The sequence below is a fragment of the Desmodus rotundus genome, chromosome 9 (assembly GCF_022682495.2).
Source record: "Desmodus rotundus isolate HL8 chromosome 9, HLdesRot8A.1, whole genome shotgun sequence".
In the NCBI taxonomy this organism is placed as follows: domain Eukaryota; kingdom Metazoa; phylum Chordata; class Mammalia; order Chiroptera; family Phyllostomidae; genus Desmodus; species Desmodus rotundus.
This window is the reverse complement of record NC_071395.1, coordinates 104,877,304-104,896,874: the sequence shown is the minus strand read 5'-3', so window position 1 is coordinate 104,896,874 and position 19,571 is coordinate 104,877,304. Positions and strand designations below refer to the sequence as shown.

The 19,571-nt window shown below is 42.2% G+C and overlaps 2 protein-coding genes and 1 long non-coding RNA gene across 3 annotated transcripts in view; 2 read left to right on the top strand and 1 right to left on the bottom strand.

Annotated features, from left to right (window-relative positions):
* Positions 1–4,612, bottom strand: part of LOC128779282 (uncharacterized) — a 217,114-nt gene extending 212,502 nt beyond the window's left edge. The window contains exon 1 of the long non-coding RNA XR_008425177.2: positions 4,511–4,612. This is a non-coding gene — a long non-coding RNA (uncharacterized lncRNA). The remainder of the gene's footprint in view (positions 1–4,510) is intronic.
* On the top strand, positions 1,137–5,552 carry KRT10 (keratin 10). The gene is made up of 8 exons (XM_053911715.2): positions 1,137–1,825; positions 2,639–2,721; positions 3,090–3,246; positions 3,338–3,499; positions 3,587–3,712; positions 4,000–4,217; positions 4,559–4,926; positions 5,196–5,552. Exons 1-8 carry the CDS (start codon positions 1,184–1,186, stop codon positions 5,300–5,302), a joined length of 1,863 nt encoding a protein of 620 aa, XP_053767690.1. The 5' UTR covers positions 1,137–1,183; the 3' UTR covers positions 5,303–5,552.
* A 4,626-nt stretch (positions 5,553–10,178) lies between these two features.
* Positions 10,179–19,290, top strand: KRT28 (keratin 28). Its single transcript, XM_024573108.4, has 8 exons — positions 10,179–10,708; positions 11,165–11,247; positions 11,977–12,133; positions 13,973–14,134; positions 14,215–14,340; positions 17,099–17,316; positions 18,611–18,666; positions 18,931–19,290. Exons 1-8 carry the CDS (start codon positions 10,259–10,261, stop codon positions 19,071–19,073), a joined length of 1,395 nt encoding a protein of 464 aa, XP_024428876.2. The 5' UTR covers positions 10,179–10,258; the 3' UTR covers positions 19,074–19,290.
* Positions 19,291–19,571: the final 281 nt, after the last annotated feature.

Genomic DNA, 19,571 nt, shown 5'->3' with positions numbered 1-19,571 from the left:
AAAACAGAGCATCACAAATAGCACCATATCATTATAAACTGTGTGTGAATGAATATATACACATAGCAATGTCATTGCCTATGGATAAATATAAAATAATTTTATACCACATATTAAAGTCCCAATTAAATGCTTCACTAGACAAATTGTTATACCAAATTCTACACACAGTATACCCATAGAATTTTTTTTTTTTTTTTGAGAAACAGAATCTAGCTTGGACACATATGTTCACAGTCTAGTTCATAATTTTTGGAGCAAGTATCATTCTCTAATCTAGATTAACATTCTTGCAAGTAAATTTTTTACTAAATTTCCCTATCAATCAAACTTAGTATAAGAAAGTACTGGAGGATAGTTCTTCATATCTTGTGCTAAGAATGTCTACCTTATGGTCTTAACAGTTAAAAAAGGGTAATTTCATGATTTTAGTTTTTTTAATGTTAAAAAGAGCAACACCATTAAATTAGAAGATTCCTAAATCATTACTCACTTCCAATTTCCTACGTAAAATATCAATACATTTTCATTCACCCAAATAAAAGATTTCCTACATACACACACATACACACATTTCCTATTTCCTAAATTGTGCTTTGATGGTTTTAACTTTTTATATGTGGCAACTTTTAAACAATACTAAAATTGTTTAGCGTATGTTTTATTTTCTTTTTAGTTGCTTGTAGTCTTCTACAAGATCTCTTAAATTATAGCATGATTCTGGCAGACTTTATGCTATTTGTTGTTCCAATTAATTAAAGCTGCTTAAAACGTGAATTTTAAAAACCTTTTATTACCATAATTTTGCAGGTAAAATTCTTTTTCCAAACTTTGCAAACATTCTATACAACCTAAATTAGTGCTGAGATCAAACTGGATTTTAACAGTTGCTCAATGTCCTTCAAAAGGTTAAAAAGCATGTTTATCTGAACTACACCCATTTTCAGTTTCAACACAGCACACCTCTCGTTTGTTCTCAAGACCAATTTAAAACCATACCTATTGGGATTGGTTATTACTGAAGATAATTTATGCAATCATGAGCCAAAGATGCTAAATTGGCAAAAAGAAAACTATGCAAGTAAGCAAACTCTACCACACGTGGGCCACACCTTCTCAGTATATAAAGGCCTGGCACTGTCCTTGGTAGCAGCAGGCACTCCCTGGGCTAAGCAGCACCACCATGTCTGTTCGGTACAGCTCAAGCAAACAGTACTCTTCCTCTCGCAGTGGAGGAGGGGGTGGAGGAGGATCCCTCAAAATTTCGAGCTGCAAAGTCTCCCATGGTGGAGGACATAGCTCAGGGGGAGGTTTCAGTGGTGGCTCTTTTAGCCGTGGGAGCTCTGGTGGAGGCTTTCTGTGCTCATCAGGTGGCTATGGAGGAGGAGGAGGAGGAGGAGGACTAGGAGGTGGTTTTGGTGGAGGTAGCTTTGGTGGAAGCTATGGAAGCAGCAGCTTTGGTGGGGGCTATGGAGGAGGCGGTTTTGGAGGAGGCGGCTTTGGAGGGGGCAGCTTTGGAGGGGGCGGCTTTGGAGGGGGCGGCTTTGGAGGGGGCAGCTTTGGAGGTGGGGGCTTCGGTGGAGGAGGCTTTGGTGGTGGTGGATTCGGAGATGGTGGCCTTCTCTCTGGAAATGAAAAAGTAACCATGCAAAACCTGAATGACCGCCTGGCTTCCTACTTGGACAAAGTCCGGGCTCTTGAAGAATCGAACTACGAGCTAGAAGGCAAAATCAAGGAGTGGTATGAAAAGAATGGTGGCACAAACCAGCGCCAGCCTCGCAACTATGACAAATACTACCAGACCATCGAAGACCTTAAAAATCAGGTAAGGGGCATTTTAAAGTCCAACTTGAAGCCTATTTTTCAACCATGTAATCCAGATCGATCAATTTTAAATTAACCATGATGTAGCCGTTTACTATGTTTGCCTGTGTTACTTTCTTGATTCCAAAAGTAGTTCAGTCTCATCAAAGGTAAATATTTGTATTGGTATGGTCACTTCAATCTTCATCTAATACATGTGCTAGGTGTCTTATAGGATGGTGGATTATTGAAAATGTTTTGGTTTTAATTAGTGTATAATGAGTCCATAGTTAAAATACACTAGATCATTTACAAATATTAAAACTGAAAGAATTGTTAAATGAGTCTGAATGAAACACTTTTCAGATTGATAACAAAAAAAGCACTCATCACCAACAATGCAAGAAACATTAACTCTCCAGTATGGAAATGAGATATCACTTGCCTCTAGGGATTTGTGAACTGTACCTACTGTGTGCCAGCTTAGAGTGTATTCATTTAGAGTATGTATTTATAACACATTAAACCAAATAAGGTATAAGTCAGTCAAAACTTGGCTGACCCACATGGAAATCACACAGTATAAGAGGGGAGCAGGAACATAGTTATATAATTCCAGTTAGTTTTCAGAAAGGGATGATATAGAAATAGAAGAGTATAAACTCTTCAAGAAAACAAATGACCCAACTTCAGTGTATGGGTAAGCCTGCAATATTTCATATTTAAAATACAAATTTTCTACAAAATTGTGTAAGAGAACAACATAAAAATGCAGTTCACCTATGCCAGTATAAAAGCCATTATTTGTATCTGATTTCTGTACCTCTTCCTGCAGATCCTGAATCTAACGACTGATAACGCCAATGTCCTGCTTCAGATCGACAATGCCAGGCTGGCAGCTGATGACTTCAGGCTGAAGTAAGCTAAGTACATGGGTACCACCCTGTCACAACAAACACATGAGTTGTTTTTGACAATGACTTGGGATGTCCAAATAGCAATTACATTTTTATGAATTCATTTAAAATTAAACAGTACTGTTGCTGTCAGAGAAATTTCCCATTTCACTATACCTTTCTGGGCAATATTAAAAGAAGAAAATGCATTTTAAAGTAACTGCTAAGCTTCTGTGCATTAAACCACTAATACCCCTTTGTGAATTAGTATACAATAAATGTTGCCATGATATAAAGTCAACTTATATTTGCTTTTTAAATAGTCTCTGCCTTCATCTGGTGCACCTCCCTTATAGGTGATGGCCAGTAACTGCAGCATGCTTGTTTCAGGTACGAGAATGAGGTGGCCCTCCGCCAGAGCGTGGATGCTGACATCAACGGCCTGCGCAGGGTGCTGGACGAGCTGACCCTGACCAAGGCCGACCTGGAGATGCAGATCGAGAGCCTGACTGAAGAGCTGGCCTACCTGAAGAAGAATCATGAAGAGGTGATGCAAAAAGTTAATATGTACTTTCCCCAGCCAAAAGACTGCTCATTTTGGTCACAGAGCAGTCACTGATTTTCTGTTCCTCAAACAGGAAATGAAAGACCTTCAAAATGTGTCCACTGGCGATGTGAATGTGGAAATGAATGCCGCCCCAGGTGTTGATCTGACCCAACTTCTGAATAACATGAGAAGCCAGTATGAACAACTTGCTGAACAAAACCGCAAAGACGCTGAAGCCTGGTTCAATGAAAAGGTAAGCCACCTTCTTTCGGCTGAAGCCAATGAAGATTACTTATCATTGCAGATTTGTCTCACCTTTCCCTTTTTTCTAATACTCTAGAGCAAGGAACTGACTACAGAAATCGATAATAACATTGAACAAATGTCCAGCCAAAAAAATGAGATTACGGAATTGAGACGCACTGTTCAAGGTCTGGAGATCGAACTACAGTCCCAACTAGCCCTGGTATGTTAATAACTCTCTCGCACAAAGTTTCAGGCTCAGTAAGAATATGAAACAACAGAAAATGCAGAGTTAGGGTAAGAAAGTAGAAATAAAAATCGGAGCTCTTTGTTATGGGAGAAAAACATTATTGGCATCGATCTAAAAGTGCTGAAATGGAAATCTGATATTAAGTGTAAAACACAAATTCTATTCATTCTATATGATGTCTTAAATTGTTAAATAAGATTCACTGTTCTCAGTTGAACTAAAGGCTCGTTAAGCCACAACTTATTCTTTCCTCTTTTCAGAAACAATCCCTGGAAGCCTCCTTGGCAGAAACAGAAGGTCGCTACTGTATGCAGCTCTCCCAGATTCAGGGCCAGATCTCCTCTCTGGAGGAACAACTGCAACAGATTCGGGGTGAAACCGAATGCCAGAACGCTGAATACCAACAACTCCTGGATATTAAGATTCGACTGGAGAATGAAATTCAAACCTATCGCAGCCTGCTAGAAGGAGAGGGAAGGTAAATTATACAATTTTTAAAAAATTATCTTAACTGCTTTTATTCAATATTCCAAATCGCAAAGCTCTCCCAGGGAAGAGACAGACTAGGAGAAATGGGAGCAAAGGGAACAGGCAGAGTACAGAAAAAGGCGTATGCAACCAGACTCAATGTCTCACGAACTTGATTCTTAGGGCTGTGTGTATATAAAATCGTTTTTAATGAATGACTTTTAAAGTACATATTTGGCAGGGTTTTTTCCCCCTGAAGTCGTTTTATTTTCTAAAGAAACAGTAAGCAGGAAAGTGACCCACCGTCTCCCAGGGTTAGAGTTAATTCAGTGTGACGTTTATCCCCAGTAGTTCCGGCGGCGGCTCCTACCGCGGCGGGCGTGGCGGCGGAAGTTCCGGCGGCGGCTACGGCGGCGGCAGTTCCGGCGGCGGCGGCGGCTACGGCGGCGGCAGTTCCGGCGGCGGCTACGGTGGCGGTTCCGGCGGCGGCGGCGGCAGTTCCGGCGGCGGCTACGGTGGTAGTTCCGGCGGCGGCGGCGGCGGCTACGGCGGCGGCAGTTCCGGCGGCGGCGGCGGCGGCGGCTACGGCGGCGGCAGTTCCGGCGGCGGCGGCGGTGGCGGCTACGGCGGCGGAAGCTCCGGCGGAGGCCAAAAGTCCGCTTCCGGGTCCACTGGCGAGTCCTCAACTAAGGGACCAAGGTCAGCAGAAACTAGCTGGGGTAATTAGAATTAGTTTTAACTTTCTAAATAATTAAAATTTTAGGGTTCCCACGTGCATTTTTTTAAATAAGTTATACTGAAGGGAAAATGACATGGTCTAAAATGCTATATTTTAAACATTGCTGGGGGGTGTTAAACAACTTTAAAAAGTTAAATATTCTTTTTAAATTTAGTGTATTTTTCTTTTAGGAATTTTGCTTGTTAATTAGTGGGGACCCCCAGAAATTGCTTAGTTTAAAGTCTTTTTCTTTTCGTGATTCACATACAGATACTAATAAAACCAGAGTGATCAAGACAATTATTGAAGAAGTGGCACCTGATGGTAGAGTCCTTTCATCTGTGGTTGAGTCAGAAACCAAGAAACACTACTATTAAGCCACATCAAGAGGAAAGGCCATTTTGTACAGATGCATGAAAAAACAAGGTCTCCAAGAAAACACTTCAGTCTTAATGGTCTCTGGAAATAGGTTCCCTCTTTGAAAATAAGGTGTCTAAAAGGTGTTTTGTGGTTTCTGTATTTCTTCTTTTCACTTTACCAGAAAGTGTTCTTTAATGGGAAAAAAAAAGAAAAAATTCTATTCTCATTTACTAATGAATCAATAAACTTTCTTACTGATGCAAACTATCTTACTTGGTCAGAATTGTCTTTATTTAAATTAGATCTTTTCACTTTAAACATTAATAAAACTATAGCATTTGAAGATGGATTTTTACAGACATTCTGAAGAGAGAATTACTGTCATTATGATTTGTCTGAATAAATGTTTTAATCTTGTGGGTGTGTTGGACCAATGTCGGCAATCTCACTGAGTAAAAAGTCCACAAGTCACCACTCTTATTCTTTCTTAAAGACACACAATATATAGAAAATTTAATTTCAATCCTGGAAATTCTGAAATATCTCAACTAAGACCCCCAGAATAAAGGTAATTGGAATTTCACATTTTCTGATTACTTTACTTCTCCCATTTACCTGCCCATATTTTCTTCCCATTACTATGTTACTTCTGCCCAATTGCTATACAGCGTAAGAGAGATTTTCCAGCATTTTCAAGCACAGTGAAATCATATCAAACAAAATCATGTGGTGTCCATCGGGTGAATGGGAGAAGCACTGGCAAGCCATGGTGATGCCAGTTTAACCAAAGGGACATCTCTAGGTTTTAGCCTTTGCAACCATGCCCAGTGATCAGTACTAAAAATCTGTTACTTGTAGGTTCAACCCCATCACCATATCCTTCAGTGAATAAGAACCCAAATGATACTACTTCATACTCTGCTAGTATATGGGGTAGGTAAGGGCTGGAGTTACTCTCTCCCCCTAGGACTACCAAATGTTCCCTGATGTGTCCCTTCTCTACCAAGTTGCATTCTTCAACATCCTTCCTGATTTGAGATCCCGTTTTCCCAAGGACCTGAGCCCTGGTCCCCAAGCCATTTGCTTGGGACTCCTGCTAGGTAAACCCTACTCTCTGTATCCCAAATTGATGACTCAACCCCGTTCCCATGTGAATAAATTTCTCTAGAGTCAAGTTTCCATGACCTGCCTGGCACCAAATGTTACCATAGTTCAGAGATTCTCCACTTTAGTTCAGCTGCCCTATCATACATGTGGCAGCCACTCTTTGCAGGGGTGGGGGGAGCAGTCTTCCGAGGTTCACTGTTGAAGTCCCACCATGCCACACTGAAGCCCTGAACCACAGCACTGGGCTTTGAACACCGACTGTGTGTATGCTGACTGCTGTTCAAAAACACTGTCTTCTAAAATATGTATTATCTAACAAAGTTAACCCAGTCCCCAGGACCTAGGGATTGTTCATTATCTGAGGTGACCCTTCTCCTTATTCTGTAGAGACCAGTGTTAGGACGTTTTGTCTCTTCTACCCATTCACAAACCAGAATCTCAGCTGGTCAGAGTTCTTCATTGGATTGGGTGGGGAGCCAAACCTCCATCCCTGAAAGGTCTGAATGATGGTGGCCCAGTTGTCTTAGGTGTTCAACTTTCCGATGAAAACCTAAACGATGATTTATATTCAGTTCTCTCTGATAAGGCACTACTTTCTTGACTGATGTTGACTAAACTTACTGTGGTAATTGTATTGCAATATATGTATGTCAAATAATAATGCTGTATACCTTATATTTACATAGTGCTGTATGTCAATTATATCTCATTAAAACTGATAAAAACTACATTTTAAAACTACTTTTTTTTACTGGACTCCAAAACTACAGTTTAATAAAGGCAGTCGGTCTAAACAATTTGATTTAACAAGAACATTAGTATTACAGTAAAAATGTTAACTTTACGGGTCACTATTTCTATTACATAGATTTATCATGTAGTTACTAATCAAAAATTCCTGTCGCTCAGTGGATTGAGTGCTGGCCTGCGAATGGAAAGGTCACTGGTTCAATGCCCGGGCAGGGCACATGCCTGGGTTGTGGGCCATGTCCCCAGCTGGGGGCACCAGAGGCAACCGATTGTTTCTCCACATCAATGTCTCTCTCTCTTTCTCCCTTCCCCTCTTTCTCAAAACAAGTAAATAAAATCTGTTTTTAAAAATCCCGTGCATACCCATACAGATTCTAAACTTGTTACAGAGTCTTGCTATTTAAGCAAGACAGCGCCCAATGGGACTAGCAGAGCCCATTTTTGGCACTTGTGTGGAGTCCTACTAAACAGCAAAAGCTCGTTTCTCCAAAGATTCTGCCTTATGCTGTTACAAGCCTTCAAGGTTTGCACCTGACTTGGATGTTCACGATCACTTGATACTTTGGGGTGGAAGAGAAACTTTGTAATAGCTTAATGAGGGAAATAGCTCCAGTGAGGTTAACTAAACAAGGCCCATCCAGTATTTACCATCTAGATTGCATCTTGAGAGTGGGAATTAGGGAAGGGGCTCATTTTTTGGTTATAAGTGTGCATTTCAGCGTCCTGATTCCTCGACTTCAAAGCAGAGGTTCAGAACCTAAGCCACATGCATTTGAAGGTGAGCACTTCCCCCTGGTGGAAATAGAAGGACAGGGGCAAGTGCAGTTAATATGGGATTGCCAGCTGTGATGCTGACTGAGAAGAAACCACCTACCTAATTTAAGCTGCTTTCCTTCTCTGGCACAAATGTTCTTTTTGGAAATATTTTCTCCACATGTGCAGGGTGTAGACATGGCACACCCATAACTTGTCTAATTATTATTATTATTATTTACAGTTAATCAGGCACTGAAGAGATTTATCATTCCTTTTATAATATTCTTTAGTAGGTTGATTCAATAATTCAGTAACAAAAGAATGATTTTACACTGTATGCGACATGTTAATACTATTGTCGACAACATAGGAAGTAGGCACGTGTATCAGCGTGGCTCATTTACAGTGTGTCTAAAACGTGCTCTCCCTGCCAGGGTCTCAAGGCCGTCTTCACCCGTCCTGCCGAGTCTTCCCCAGCTGGCATGTGCCTGGTGACTCTGAGCAACTTGTTGAAGGTTTCTGGGTCTCAGTTGCCTCACCTGCCAAATAAAGGGTGAAACTAGGCAATATCTAAGGCTCTTCGCAGCAAAAAAATGATCTCACAAGTTTGCTCAGAAGCAGCATTTAAAGGCCACGCTGCTACTGGTGACAAGTACCAGCTGACCAGGCTTCAGGCTGCTTGTGTCAGCACAGTTCCAGGAGACACCCGGGCTGTGCTGGTGACAAAACGGCTTTATACCTGACTTCACCACCGAGCCTGAAACCAGTCCCTCCTACCCCTCCACCTGCTTCACCCCACCCCCAACCTCTGCTCCAAAAGGAGGTTTCTCAGGTCACTTCCCCTTGCTCACCCCACCTTCCTTCTCAGCTTGACCTCCCCAGAGCCCCCTACACATACACACCCCCAGTTTGTAACACAATAACAACAACAACAATAGTAATGTCTGCCCTTCGTGGACAGTGTTTCATTTGCTAGACGCTCTGCTAAGCATGGTCTCCTTTAGTGCTTCCACCAACTCATCTGGTGGAAACTTTTTTTATCCACATTTTCACAACTACCTGAAACCTTTCTGTAAGCCTCTCTGGGTTCAATTTAAAAGATATTTTTTAATATCATTAACCACTTAATGTACTTTTCTCCCGAATTGGCCTAGCAACCTTTCTGTGGGTAACTGGCCATTCATCCATTATCTCCATTCCCATCTTTTTCCCCACCCCTATATATCTCCTCCTACATCCCTCCCTATCTCCTCTCCCTTTTCTTCCTTCATCCTTCATTGCCCCCTCCTCCACCTCTCCTTACCTGCCTCTTGTTTCCCTCATCTCCACCCCCCACTCCACATCCACAGACCTAATATATGGCCTCCGAGCCCCTGTCTGGTCCTACCCATACATTCCTTAAAAATTGTAACCATATCTTTTTCATCTCTGCAGTTATTTAGCATCATGTCTTTTTTTTTTAATTTGGCATGTTTCATGTTTTCATTTATTCATTCAAAATTTTTTTAAAGATTTTATTTATTTACTTTTAGAGAGAGGGGAAAGGAAGGAGAAAGAGAGGGAAGAGAAACATCAATGTGTGGTTACCTCTCACGCATCACAACCCAGGCATGTGTCCTGACTGGGAATCGAACCAGCAACCCTTTGGTTCACAGGCCTATGCTCAATCCACTGAGCTACACCAGCCAGGGCAACATCATGTCTTTATTTTTGCACTTAGCATTGAAACCAGACACAGTAGCTGTACGTGTTAAATAAAAGAATCAGTCAATATTCACATTATTGTTCAAGGTAATCAATAGATTTTATAATCCTGGTAAGACCAAAGAGGTTACCAGGGTCGTATTTTTTAAATAACATGGTTTTTTGCTCTAATGGGATAAAACACGTGTTTCTGTTGGTAATGGTTCTTCATATACCTTCTAGTCGTTAAGACTCTGCTGGAACTCATAGTACCCTATTACAGCCTCACTTAACTTTGAAAACTTTATAATATCCTGTGCCAGATAATGATGGGATAGTCCTAGGGTACAGATGAAAGTAAAGGATTACTCACTCAAAATTAGAAGCTAAAATTAAAGTAATGAACTTAATATAGAATGAACCCTATTATATTTAAGATAACAAACACCCCACAGCGATAGCCAGGGACAGTAGACATTAATTTTTTTAAATCATCCAATTATACATAATTTTATGCTAATCCGAATGATGCCATTTTTCTCTTGGCATGCAGAACTCAAAACAGAAACATCCCCATCATCGCGTATAAAAGCCCAAAGAAACCATCAGTGTACAATATTCCGTTCTCCGTGGAGGCTGCAGCTATCACAGACAGGGTGGACGTTTCTCACGCCACCATGTCTCTCCGATTTTCTAGTGGATCCAGGCTGGTCTGCTTGCGCTCTGGAAGTGGGTCTGTCAGACCTCCCAGCGGAGGTGCAGGCTTCGCAGGCAGCAACGCGTGTGGCAGCTCCGTCGCTGGAAGTGGATTTTCCTGTGCCTTGGGAGGGGGCTTGGGCAACGTTCCTGGTGGAAGCCATGCTGGTGGTGCCTTTGGAAATGCTGCCGGTGCCGGCTTTGCTGGAAGTGAAGGGGGCCTCCTCTCCGGGAATGAGAAGGTGACCATGCAGAATCTTAATGACCGCTTGGCATCCTACCTGGATAATGTGCGTGCTCTGGAGGAGGCCAATGCTGAACTAGAGAGAAAAATCAAGGGCTGGTATGAAAAATACGGCCCTGGATCTTGCCGTGGACTTGACCATGACTATAGCAGATACCACCTAACGATCGAAGATCTTAAGAATCAGGTGAGAAGTCACAAAACTGAAACTCTTCAAAGTATTTAAAACTAAGAATTATCTCACAAAAGATATAGAACTACAACAGGAAATGCCTCGTAACTGCTATCTGTCATTTGTATTGTATTTATTTATTATTTATTTTGCTAATAATTCTTCCTGTTAGTCAAAAATAGGCACTTTGATTCATGAATTTCAATGTAGCAAAGTGTTAATAATTCCATCCTTGTTTATTTTGAAGTATATTCATTGATAAGAAAGTATTATGTTCTAAAGTTATATGAGTCTGTGAGAAAAAATAAACCATACCTGTAACTTTTTTGAAAGTAAATTTTAAACCTATTGGTTGTTACTTATGAAGGTTAGATTTTTACACAAAAGCTTAACTGTCTCACATTTATCTTCTAAAATAACGAATTATAAAAGCTACTCGTTTGTTGTGTTCTTCCATTCGATTTCCTCCAGGTTATCTCTTCCACGGCTGCTAATGCTAACGTCATTCTGCAGATTGATAACGCCAGACTGGCTGCTGATGACTTCCGCCTCAAGTAAGCGACAGAAAAGAATCTCACTCTAGAAGAAGTTTCTTATCTATTTACTTTGCTAAATAAAAATGTCAATCTCAATTTCTTCCCAAGGAGAATGAAGTACAACCTAAGAGACCAGCCCTGGCCAGGTAGCTCAGTTGGTTAGGGCGTCATCCCCATATGCCAAGGCTGCGGGTTTGATCCCCGGTCAGGGCACCCACAAGAGTCAAAGAATCAACCAATGAGTGCACAAATTAGTGGAACAACAAGTCTCTGTCTCTCTCCCTCCCTCTCTCTCTCTCCCCCACACTTATCTCTCTAAAAATCAATAAATTTAAAAATATAAAGTGCAACGTTAGAGATTAAAGGAAGTGATGCATGTTATAAAACTATAATATGATATAAAGTATGTTATAATATTTCAATTAGGTATACTCATAGTTTACATATTTATTACATGGTTGGGACAAAAATATCGCCGTATTTCTATGCCTATCTAGAATAGCGCCAAGAATAAAGATGTTTATACACATTTGTTGACTAAGTAAAAATATTAACTAAGATAAAATTCTAAAATGGTACATTTTATTTCATTGGGATATGCCATTGGAATTTGTGTCTGCAGATACTTCTACAATAGTTAGAGTCTTAATTCAACTTCCAACTTTCAGTTGAAAGCAATTGAGGCTTTGTTGCTCTGGCTCTTGAGGTAGTCTCCCTTGTGCTGATGTTCACTTAATGCCTCCGAAGGTACGAAAATGAGCTCGCGCTTCACCAAAATGCAGAGGCTGACATCAACGGGCTGAGGCGAGTCCTGGACGAGCTGACGCTCTGCAGGACTGACCAGGAGCTGCAGTACGAATCCCTGAGTGAAGAGATGACCTATCTCAAGAAGAACCATGAACAGGTAGGAGAAGCTTTACGTCTAGTCACATCACAATCCTGTACGTTTTAAATACGTTAGGGGAGACAATTAAGTTATACTAGTAATTCATGCTCATTAGAATAATTCAAACAATGCCAAGGCATATAAAGAAAGAATTTCATTTCTGCCACTCTGCCTTCCTAATTTCATCCTCCAAGGTAATAAATGTTAATAATTTGATCTGTCAATGTCTTCTCTCCTTAATCAGCCTGGGTTTACTTTACTATTGAACCCTGTGCAATAATAGCTCCATTATTTGACACATAACACCAGGCAACTTCAAACCCTCCAAAAAAAATTATCCCAAAAGTAATTACAAAGTCTCCAAAACCATAGATGAGAAATTTTCAGAAAACAACCTATGATAGGATGTGCCCCAGCATTGGTTAGAAAAGGCTAAAACACCAAATCTGCTTGCCCCTAAGGAGGAAATTATGGGAGATGGGGGAAGGAGGAAAAATTCAAAAGGGAAATTAAGTAACAGAGAAACAGGGAGAGCAGAGAGTGTCCCAGAGCAGGGAGGTGGAAGAGTCAGGCCATCATGGCATCAGCCGGAGAGTGAGAAGCAAACCCATGCACCGAGAGTGCGACATCAGGGGCAGGAAGGGCAACCACAGCAGCACAGCCGGTTGTGGGCATTTAGACAGGCTCAGGATCGTAGCGGGGTTCATTGTCCCCTTAAAGACACACACACCAAAAAAGGTGCCTCTGAACGCACTGAGCATGGGAACAAAGAGCCATTCGCATCTCAACATCCCCTGGGAATGTCCCATTTACCACACTCACCAGTGACCAGTGTCCCTAAGATAACTCCAAGTACCTCAATTTTCAAAACTTTGATAGCAATCAAAATGTCTCTTCACGTGAATCCTACACAAACCCCCCCAGACATGAGAAGAACTTACAGTCATCAGTGGTGTCCTCGGGCAACAGAAACCTTTTGTTCCTGTGGGACACTGCAAAGCCACCGGTCTAAGGTCATAAAAAGATGACTTAAGAAAGCAGAGATGGCCATCTGTCAAATGCTATGACTAATGAAAAAGGTCAGCTCCCTAAAGAACCCAGTTCAGGTCACTGACCGGCTGATTTGTCCAGAAGTCTGTTCTTTGAGTGGGTCAGACTGCTCAATGATTCAATGACATATCCCAGGACAGGGAAGCCGCTAGGGTGTCAGTTGCTCAGAGCAGACACTCTGGAGCCAGAGTGTGCCCCGGGTTCAGATCCCATCAGATCCCAGAGTGTTCAAATCCCAGCCCTTTCCAGTACTAAGAGTCTTGGGTGATTATCTGATAGAGCACAAACCACTAAAGAGATTAAAATACCTGAATGGGTTCAGGCATGTAAACTGCTTAAAACAGTGCCTGGCATTCACAAGCACTAATAAATGATAGCTCTTGTCCCTCGTATGAGAGTTTCATGAGAACAGGGATTTTTTTTTTTTAGGTTTTTTTTTTTTTTTTTTTAGTTTTTTTCCAGTACTTTATCACATCCTTGAAAAAACTCCCTGACATTTAATTAATAGTTATGTGCCTAATACCTCTTTGGTCTTTGTATCCCCTTCTCATTTAAAAGAATACAACACGTCTGACTCTGTTATGTTGCTGGTTGTGATTGTTTTAATTAACATTACGAATTCAATAGAGGATTGGCCTGACTATGGATCGGTAAATCCATTTTAAAGATCTCATGCCTTTAACTGTGCACTGGAATTTAAACCACAACCTTTGAGACACAAAGCAACACGTAGGGAAAGTGTTCTCCAACTGCAGACTGCAGGTGACCATACACGGCCCCTAAAGCCAGGCTCGCCTTTCCCTGCAGGAGATGAAGGCTCTGCAGTGCGCCGCGGGGGGCCACGTGAACGTGGAGATGAATGCGGCCCCCGGAGTGGACCTCACGGTCCTGCTGAATAACATGCGGGCTGAGTACGAAGCCCTAGCGGAGCAGAACCGCCGGGATGCGGAGGCCTGGTTCAACGAGAAGGTGAGGGCCCCCCAAGCAGCCCTGAGCCCGCCCGCGGGAGCGTAAACACTCGGTTAACCCCTTTGCGCCCGGCCTTCCAGAGCGCTACGCTGCAGCAACAGATCTCCGACGACGCGGGCGCAGCCACCTCGGCCAGGACCGAGCTGACCGAAATGAAACGCAGTCTGCAGACCGTGGAGATAGAGCTGCAGTCCCTCCTGGCAATGGTAGGTGACAGCGCAAGTCAGCCTGCATTTGGGGATTCCAACAAGCCTCACTGAAACCCTTCCGTTTTCCCCCGTTAATAGCTTTACCTACAAAGACGTCACAAAAAGAGCAGGAAAGACAGGCACTGAGACACTCAGAAAGAAAGACAGACAGGGCTTTCTTCCTGCCTGAGGCCACTGAGAACGTCTTCTCTGGAGGGTGCTCAGTGCCCGTTTCATGAAAGCGTTCCTGCCTCAGGTAGTGCATCTCAGCCCTGGAGAGCAAGCAGTGGGCTGTTTTGCTCCACCCGGAAACTGAGTGGCAGGCTTCCATCAGGCGAGCTCGCAAGGCAGAGCTAGCGTCATCTGCAGGCCCTAGTACTGATGAAAGCCTATTAAAAGCCACACTGAGCTTTTCACAAGGCAGAGGAAAAGAGGGTACCTCTCTGATTCTGCGTGAACACTGTTAGTCTTTACATCACCGCAGGATCCAGGACAGAGGTCCCTTCCTCGCACACCCCACAGAACCAGGCCAATTCTTCAGAGACTCCCCTGGAGACAACCTAGCACCAAAAGCAGCCTCCTTTCTAGAGCATCAGCTGGCAGCACCCAAAAGCCATGATTTTGAGAATTACAGCACACTTGTGGCCCAGGGGTCCTCTCTCACCATCAGAGGCTGTAACACACAGAAAAGAGCCATTATTATGCAAATGAGGGCAGTAAGCTAAGAAAGAAAGACCCCAAGCAATGAGATTATTTTGATTTAGCCACCCTGAAAAGGTGCAGTGCTTATAGCATTTAGCCTGGAGACTTATTTTACCACTGAATAACCCCAACTTAACCAGCATGCCCCTCTTTTCACCCTTGTCACCACTGATGGCTGGTACCCCGGACCCTCCTGGCCACTTTGAGCTCCCGGAACCCTCCTCTCTTGCCCATTCCCCTCTTTCCCACAACTTGAACCCTGAGGGCCTCTTCCTGTGGCTGTGCCCTGTGTACCAATCCCCCCTCTCGTGTCCAAGCTATGTTTAAGGAAAGGAATTCCTGAGTTCCCAGATCAGAATGTAAGCCTTTTCACATAGAAACAAGGATGTAGCAAGTAGTTAGGGTCTATGCAGCCAGTACAGTACTGCAGTTGGGCCCCTGAGAGAATCCACAATAAAAACCCTTTTTAACATACAACATACATGAGTTCTAGAATAATGGTGGCACAGAACCTAGTTTCCGTCCCTGAGATCCTTTTTGTCGTAGACGGATTCTAAGCATAATCTCCTGTAGTTTCGCACACCAATCATCTGTAAGTTGGGAGTTGTCTAAATGGATAAAGGTCTCATATGCTTTCTACAGTATACCAACTTCCAAGTTCATCCTGTCCTCCCTCATCTTTAAGCCAACCTTTGCAGCAGAAGGCTGTGGGATAGAGATGCTCTGCCCTTTTATTTAAGAGAGTATTAACAACCTTAAAAAGGCATACCAGTGAGCACACATCGTCAAGGAAATTAAAGTTTTGAACAGCCAAGCACACACCTCACTGACACCTTGCCACTTCTCGCCTCATCCTCCCCATTTCCAATCTGGTTGCCTTCCACATCTTCGCCCCTGGAGAGCCCAGTACCACCCATGTACTGCACCCATCAGCCTTATAGACCCAACGTCTGTCAGTTACGATGAACACTTTACAACTCCCTCTTTACAGTCTTAGGATGAAGTAATAGACAGTACATTTAGCAATATACACAAAAATTACTTTCAACCAGGGCAATGCTGTAACTGCAATACAAAGGAGAAATAAATATATTTTAAAGTAAAATGCATTTAATATGTAAATGCTTGGGCCCCACACCCTAGAATATGAAATGAAAGAGACTGAGGCTTACCCATTTCTTTGATAACTAAGGTTTATTTTAAACAGTCACAAATTGCTCAAAAAAAAAAAAGGAGAAATAAATTGCTCCATACAAGATGAAAAGGAAAATAAAAGAGTGGAAAAGGGGGTGGACACTCAGATAATAACTAATGTCAGAAGAAATAATAAGCACCCAGATGTATTTATATATGATAAGGGAAAGAGGAAAATTGCTTTAATTGAAGTAGGGATCACATGACAAGACAAATTACAGCCTATGGAAGCAGAAATGCAGAGGTATAATATTCATAAGAGTGGTGTTGAAATAATGACCTGCACTGTGTTATTAAATATACCTCCTGTCTTGAAATCCCACCCCTGTAAAGGCATTATTTCAGTCTCAGCTTAAGGAAAGGCCTGTGACTGACCACAGGAAATCGAGGACCAATTGGAAGGAGAAACACAGCATAGAGGCCTTGGAACAGCGGTGGGCAGATCTCTGAGCACAGCAGCAAAATAAGACAGAAAAACAATAGGCAGCCCAAAAATAAATATGTAATTTCAAAATGTAAGATTTCCAATATTGCTTTTGTATTGGGCTGCCCTAAAATGTGTTCTAACATATATTTTATATGGTTGGTCATAATAGGAAATATTACCTAAATATCATGAATATTCATGGAAACAGTCAAAAGTCTTAGGGCAGAAATGTCATTTATCTCATGCCAGGTCATCTAGCATGCCTACCCCTCCGCCATCACCAGTAAACACCAGTCCCTTTCCTTTCCTCTCCACCTCCCATTTCATTGTGACCAGCCCCAGAAATTTCCAAAACTCACCTAAGGAGCAGTACTGCTTTTCTCTGGGAAACACCGGTCTGCATAGTCCTCAAAGTGGCTTCATCCCTTGCTCTGCCATCTTTTGTGCCCTCAGAAACACTCCCTGGAGTGCTCCTTGTCCGAGACCGAAGGCAACTACTGTGCGCAGCTGGCCCAGATCCAGGCTCAGATTCGGGCCCTGGAGGAGCAGCTGCACCAGGTCAGAACCGAGACCGAGGGTCAGAAGCTGGAGTACGAGCAGCTGCTGGACATCAAGGTCCACCTGGAGAAAGAAATCGAGACCTACTGCCGCTTGATCGATGGAGATGGAAAGTAAGTATCACCGTGTGAAAATCCGGTTTTGTCTCTCTGAAACCACAACCACACATTGTCCGTTCACCTTCCACGCCGCCAAGCCTTTTCTTCTTCATTCCCACAGCAGAACAGCATGTTCATCTCTTGCCTCTGCAGCCCCCTCTTCCATATTTCGTACACCACAGCCTCTTCCTCATCTGCCTTCGATGACCCCAGTCATCCCTGCAGATGCCCCCATTTATCGGCCATGTTAATCACCGTGGGTTTCCAGATTCTCCCAACATCCCCCTCCAGGTTTTATCCCTCTTTCAGCTCATTCCTAATTTCACTGCTGCCCTGAAATAAAAGTTCTCTGCACAAACCCCCAGGAGATAGAGAGAGAGAGATAGAGATAGAGAGAGAGAGAGAGAGAGAGAGAGAGAGAGAGAGAGAGAGAGATAGGCAAACAAGATAGAGACCCACCCTGAGTTTTAAATTTGTGAGTTTAAAAAATCAAATGGAAACAAGGTGTATCCTCTTTTCAGATAACATTTAATTTCTTTCAGCTCCTGCCTCCCCCAGATTCTATTTTCCTTCACAAAAAACTAACATGTTTGTTGGGGACCACTCTGTGTGGTTTCAGAGATTGCAGCCTCACAAGAACAGGCTCTGAAAGGGTCTAGTATCTCCCTGGAAATCCAGGTAACACAGGTGGCAGACATGACCCGACTCTAACACTGAGGGTTCCCATGGGAATCAGGCCCGAAATGTACCTTTTATCCTTTGAAGCTTGTTCTGCCTAGCATAGCCCTGTCGATATAAACTGGATGTTTAAATTCAAGGTATAAGGAGTAAACTCCTTACCTCATGAAACACGTCTTAAAGACCCTCTGGTGTCAGCATGACTAACAGACCCTGACCTATGGCAGATCTCTGTGTTCCTTCAATTGTTAACTATAGGTAATACCTGTTTTTGTATGACTTCGGCCTTTTGACAAGGATTGATGAGATATGCATGCATACTGTGTATCCCTGCGCATACCATTCCCAATAAAAGCCATTTGGGAGACAGGCTCGGGGCGTTCCCCATTAGAGGGACTCGCCACCCCCTTTCCCTCTGGAAGAGATTATGTCCGAGACAACTTATTCTCATCTGCAGCGGCCGGGAGGGAGCCCTCCACAGAATGGAGCTCCTCCCACCTCTGTTTTTGGCGTACAAAGTTCACTTGAGTTCATGTTCACCTGTCAATTCGATAAATATTTCTCACATGATAAACAAAAATATTTTAAAAAATAAACCGGGTTTGTTTGTTTGTTTGTTTGTTTTTTACAGCTTCTGCTCCAAATCAAAAGGCTTTGGATCAGGAAGCTCAGGGAATTCATCTAAAGGTAATAAAATCTAGTTATTTCTATTATAGCAAATGGCAGTCACACACTATGGCGACAGACTATATTTAAACAATTTAACTGAAGTGCTTAGCTTGGAACATAAAATATTATTTTAATAAAACGGTTCCAAACTATTATTATGAATCTGTACTTACTCCCTCTCCAAAAATACACATAATGCACTACATTGCAAGCAGCAGTTGAATTTTCTGTTATGTAATCGTTTGTGTTGACTATGTGTATTCACTTACGTTCTATTTCTAGATTTATCCAAAACTACGCTGGTGAAGACGGTGGTTGAAGAGATAGATCAACGTGGTAAAGTCCTTTCCTCAAGGATTCAGTCCATTGAAGAAAAGGCATCTAAAATGACCAATGGCAAGACAGAACAAAGGTTTTCTTTCTAGCCATCATTTCTGAGAAAAGAACCATTTGGGGAAGGACCCTGTCCAACTGCATTATTCTAAATATCAAGGAGATAATAAAAATATTTTCTACTCTTAAAGATCAATTCCTTAGCAAAAAACAAAAAAACAAAAAAAAACCTGTTTTCTTAGTTACCTTTACAGGAAAAGGGTGTTTATTTTCAAATAAATAAAAAAGGTGATGTACATTTATTTCCATTCACTCATGACTAATAAATAATTATTTGCGATTTATTTTTTGTGTAGATTCACAGGGAAACATTTATGGAATATATGTTAATTTTGAAGGATAGTTCAATGCCACATGACATTTAAATATTAAACATTCAGTAGGCATAATCTTCAAATCTCACCATTTTTGTTTGGGCAAATAATCTGGGAAATTTCAGAAATTCTCCTGTGCTTGAAAAGTCTACCTCTAGATGGCGCATTTCTGGTGTTTTTAGCAATGATCCTATCTCAAACTCCTCTGGAGATCTA

What these genes read in the sequence shown, in the direction of transcription:
- KRT28 (XM_024573108.4), top strand. Translation starts at nt 10,259, where the DNA reads ATGTCTCTCCGATTTTCTAGTGGATCCAGGCTGGTCTGCTTGCGCTCT. An exon ending in TCAAGAAGAACCATGAACAG is followed by an intron (nt 12,134 to 13,972) that starts GTAGGAGAAGCT and finishes CTTTCCCTGCAG; the next exon opens with GAGATGAAGGCTCTGCAGTG. An exon ending in TTGATCGATGGAGATGGAAA is followed by an intron (nt 17,317 to 18,610) that starts GTAAGTATCACC and finishes TGTTTTTTACAG; the next exon opens with CTTCTGCTCCAAATCAAAAG.
- KRT10 (XM_053911715.2), top strand. Translation starts at nt 1,184, where the DNA reads ATGTCTGTTCGGTACAGCTCAAGCAAACAGTACTCTTCCTCTCGCAGT. An exon ending in AAGCCTGGTTCAATGAAAAG is followed by an intron (nt 3,500 to 3,586) that starts GTAAGCCACCTT and finishes CTAATACTCTAG; the next exon opens with AGCAAGGAACTGACTACAGA. An exon ending in TACAGTCCCAACTAGCCCTG is followed by an intron (nt 3,713 to 3,999) that starts GTATGTTAATAA and finishes TCCTCTTTTCAG; the next exon opens with AAACAATCCCTGGAAGCCTC.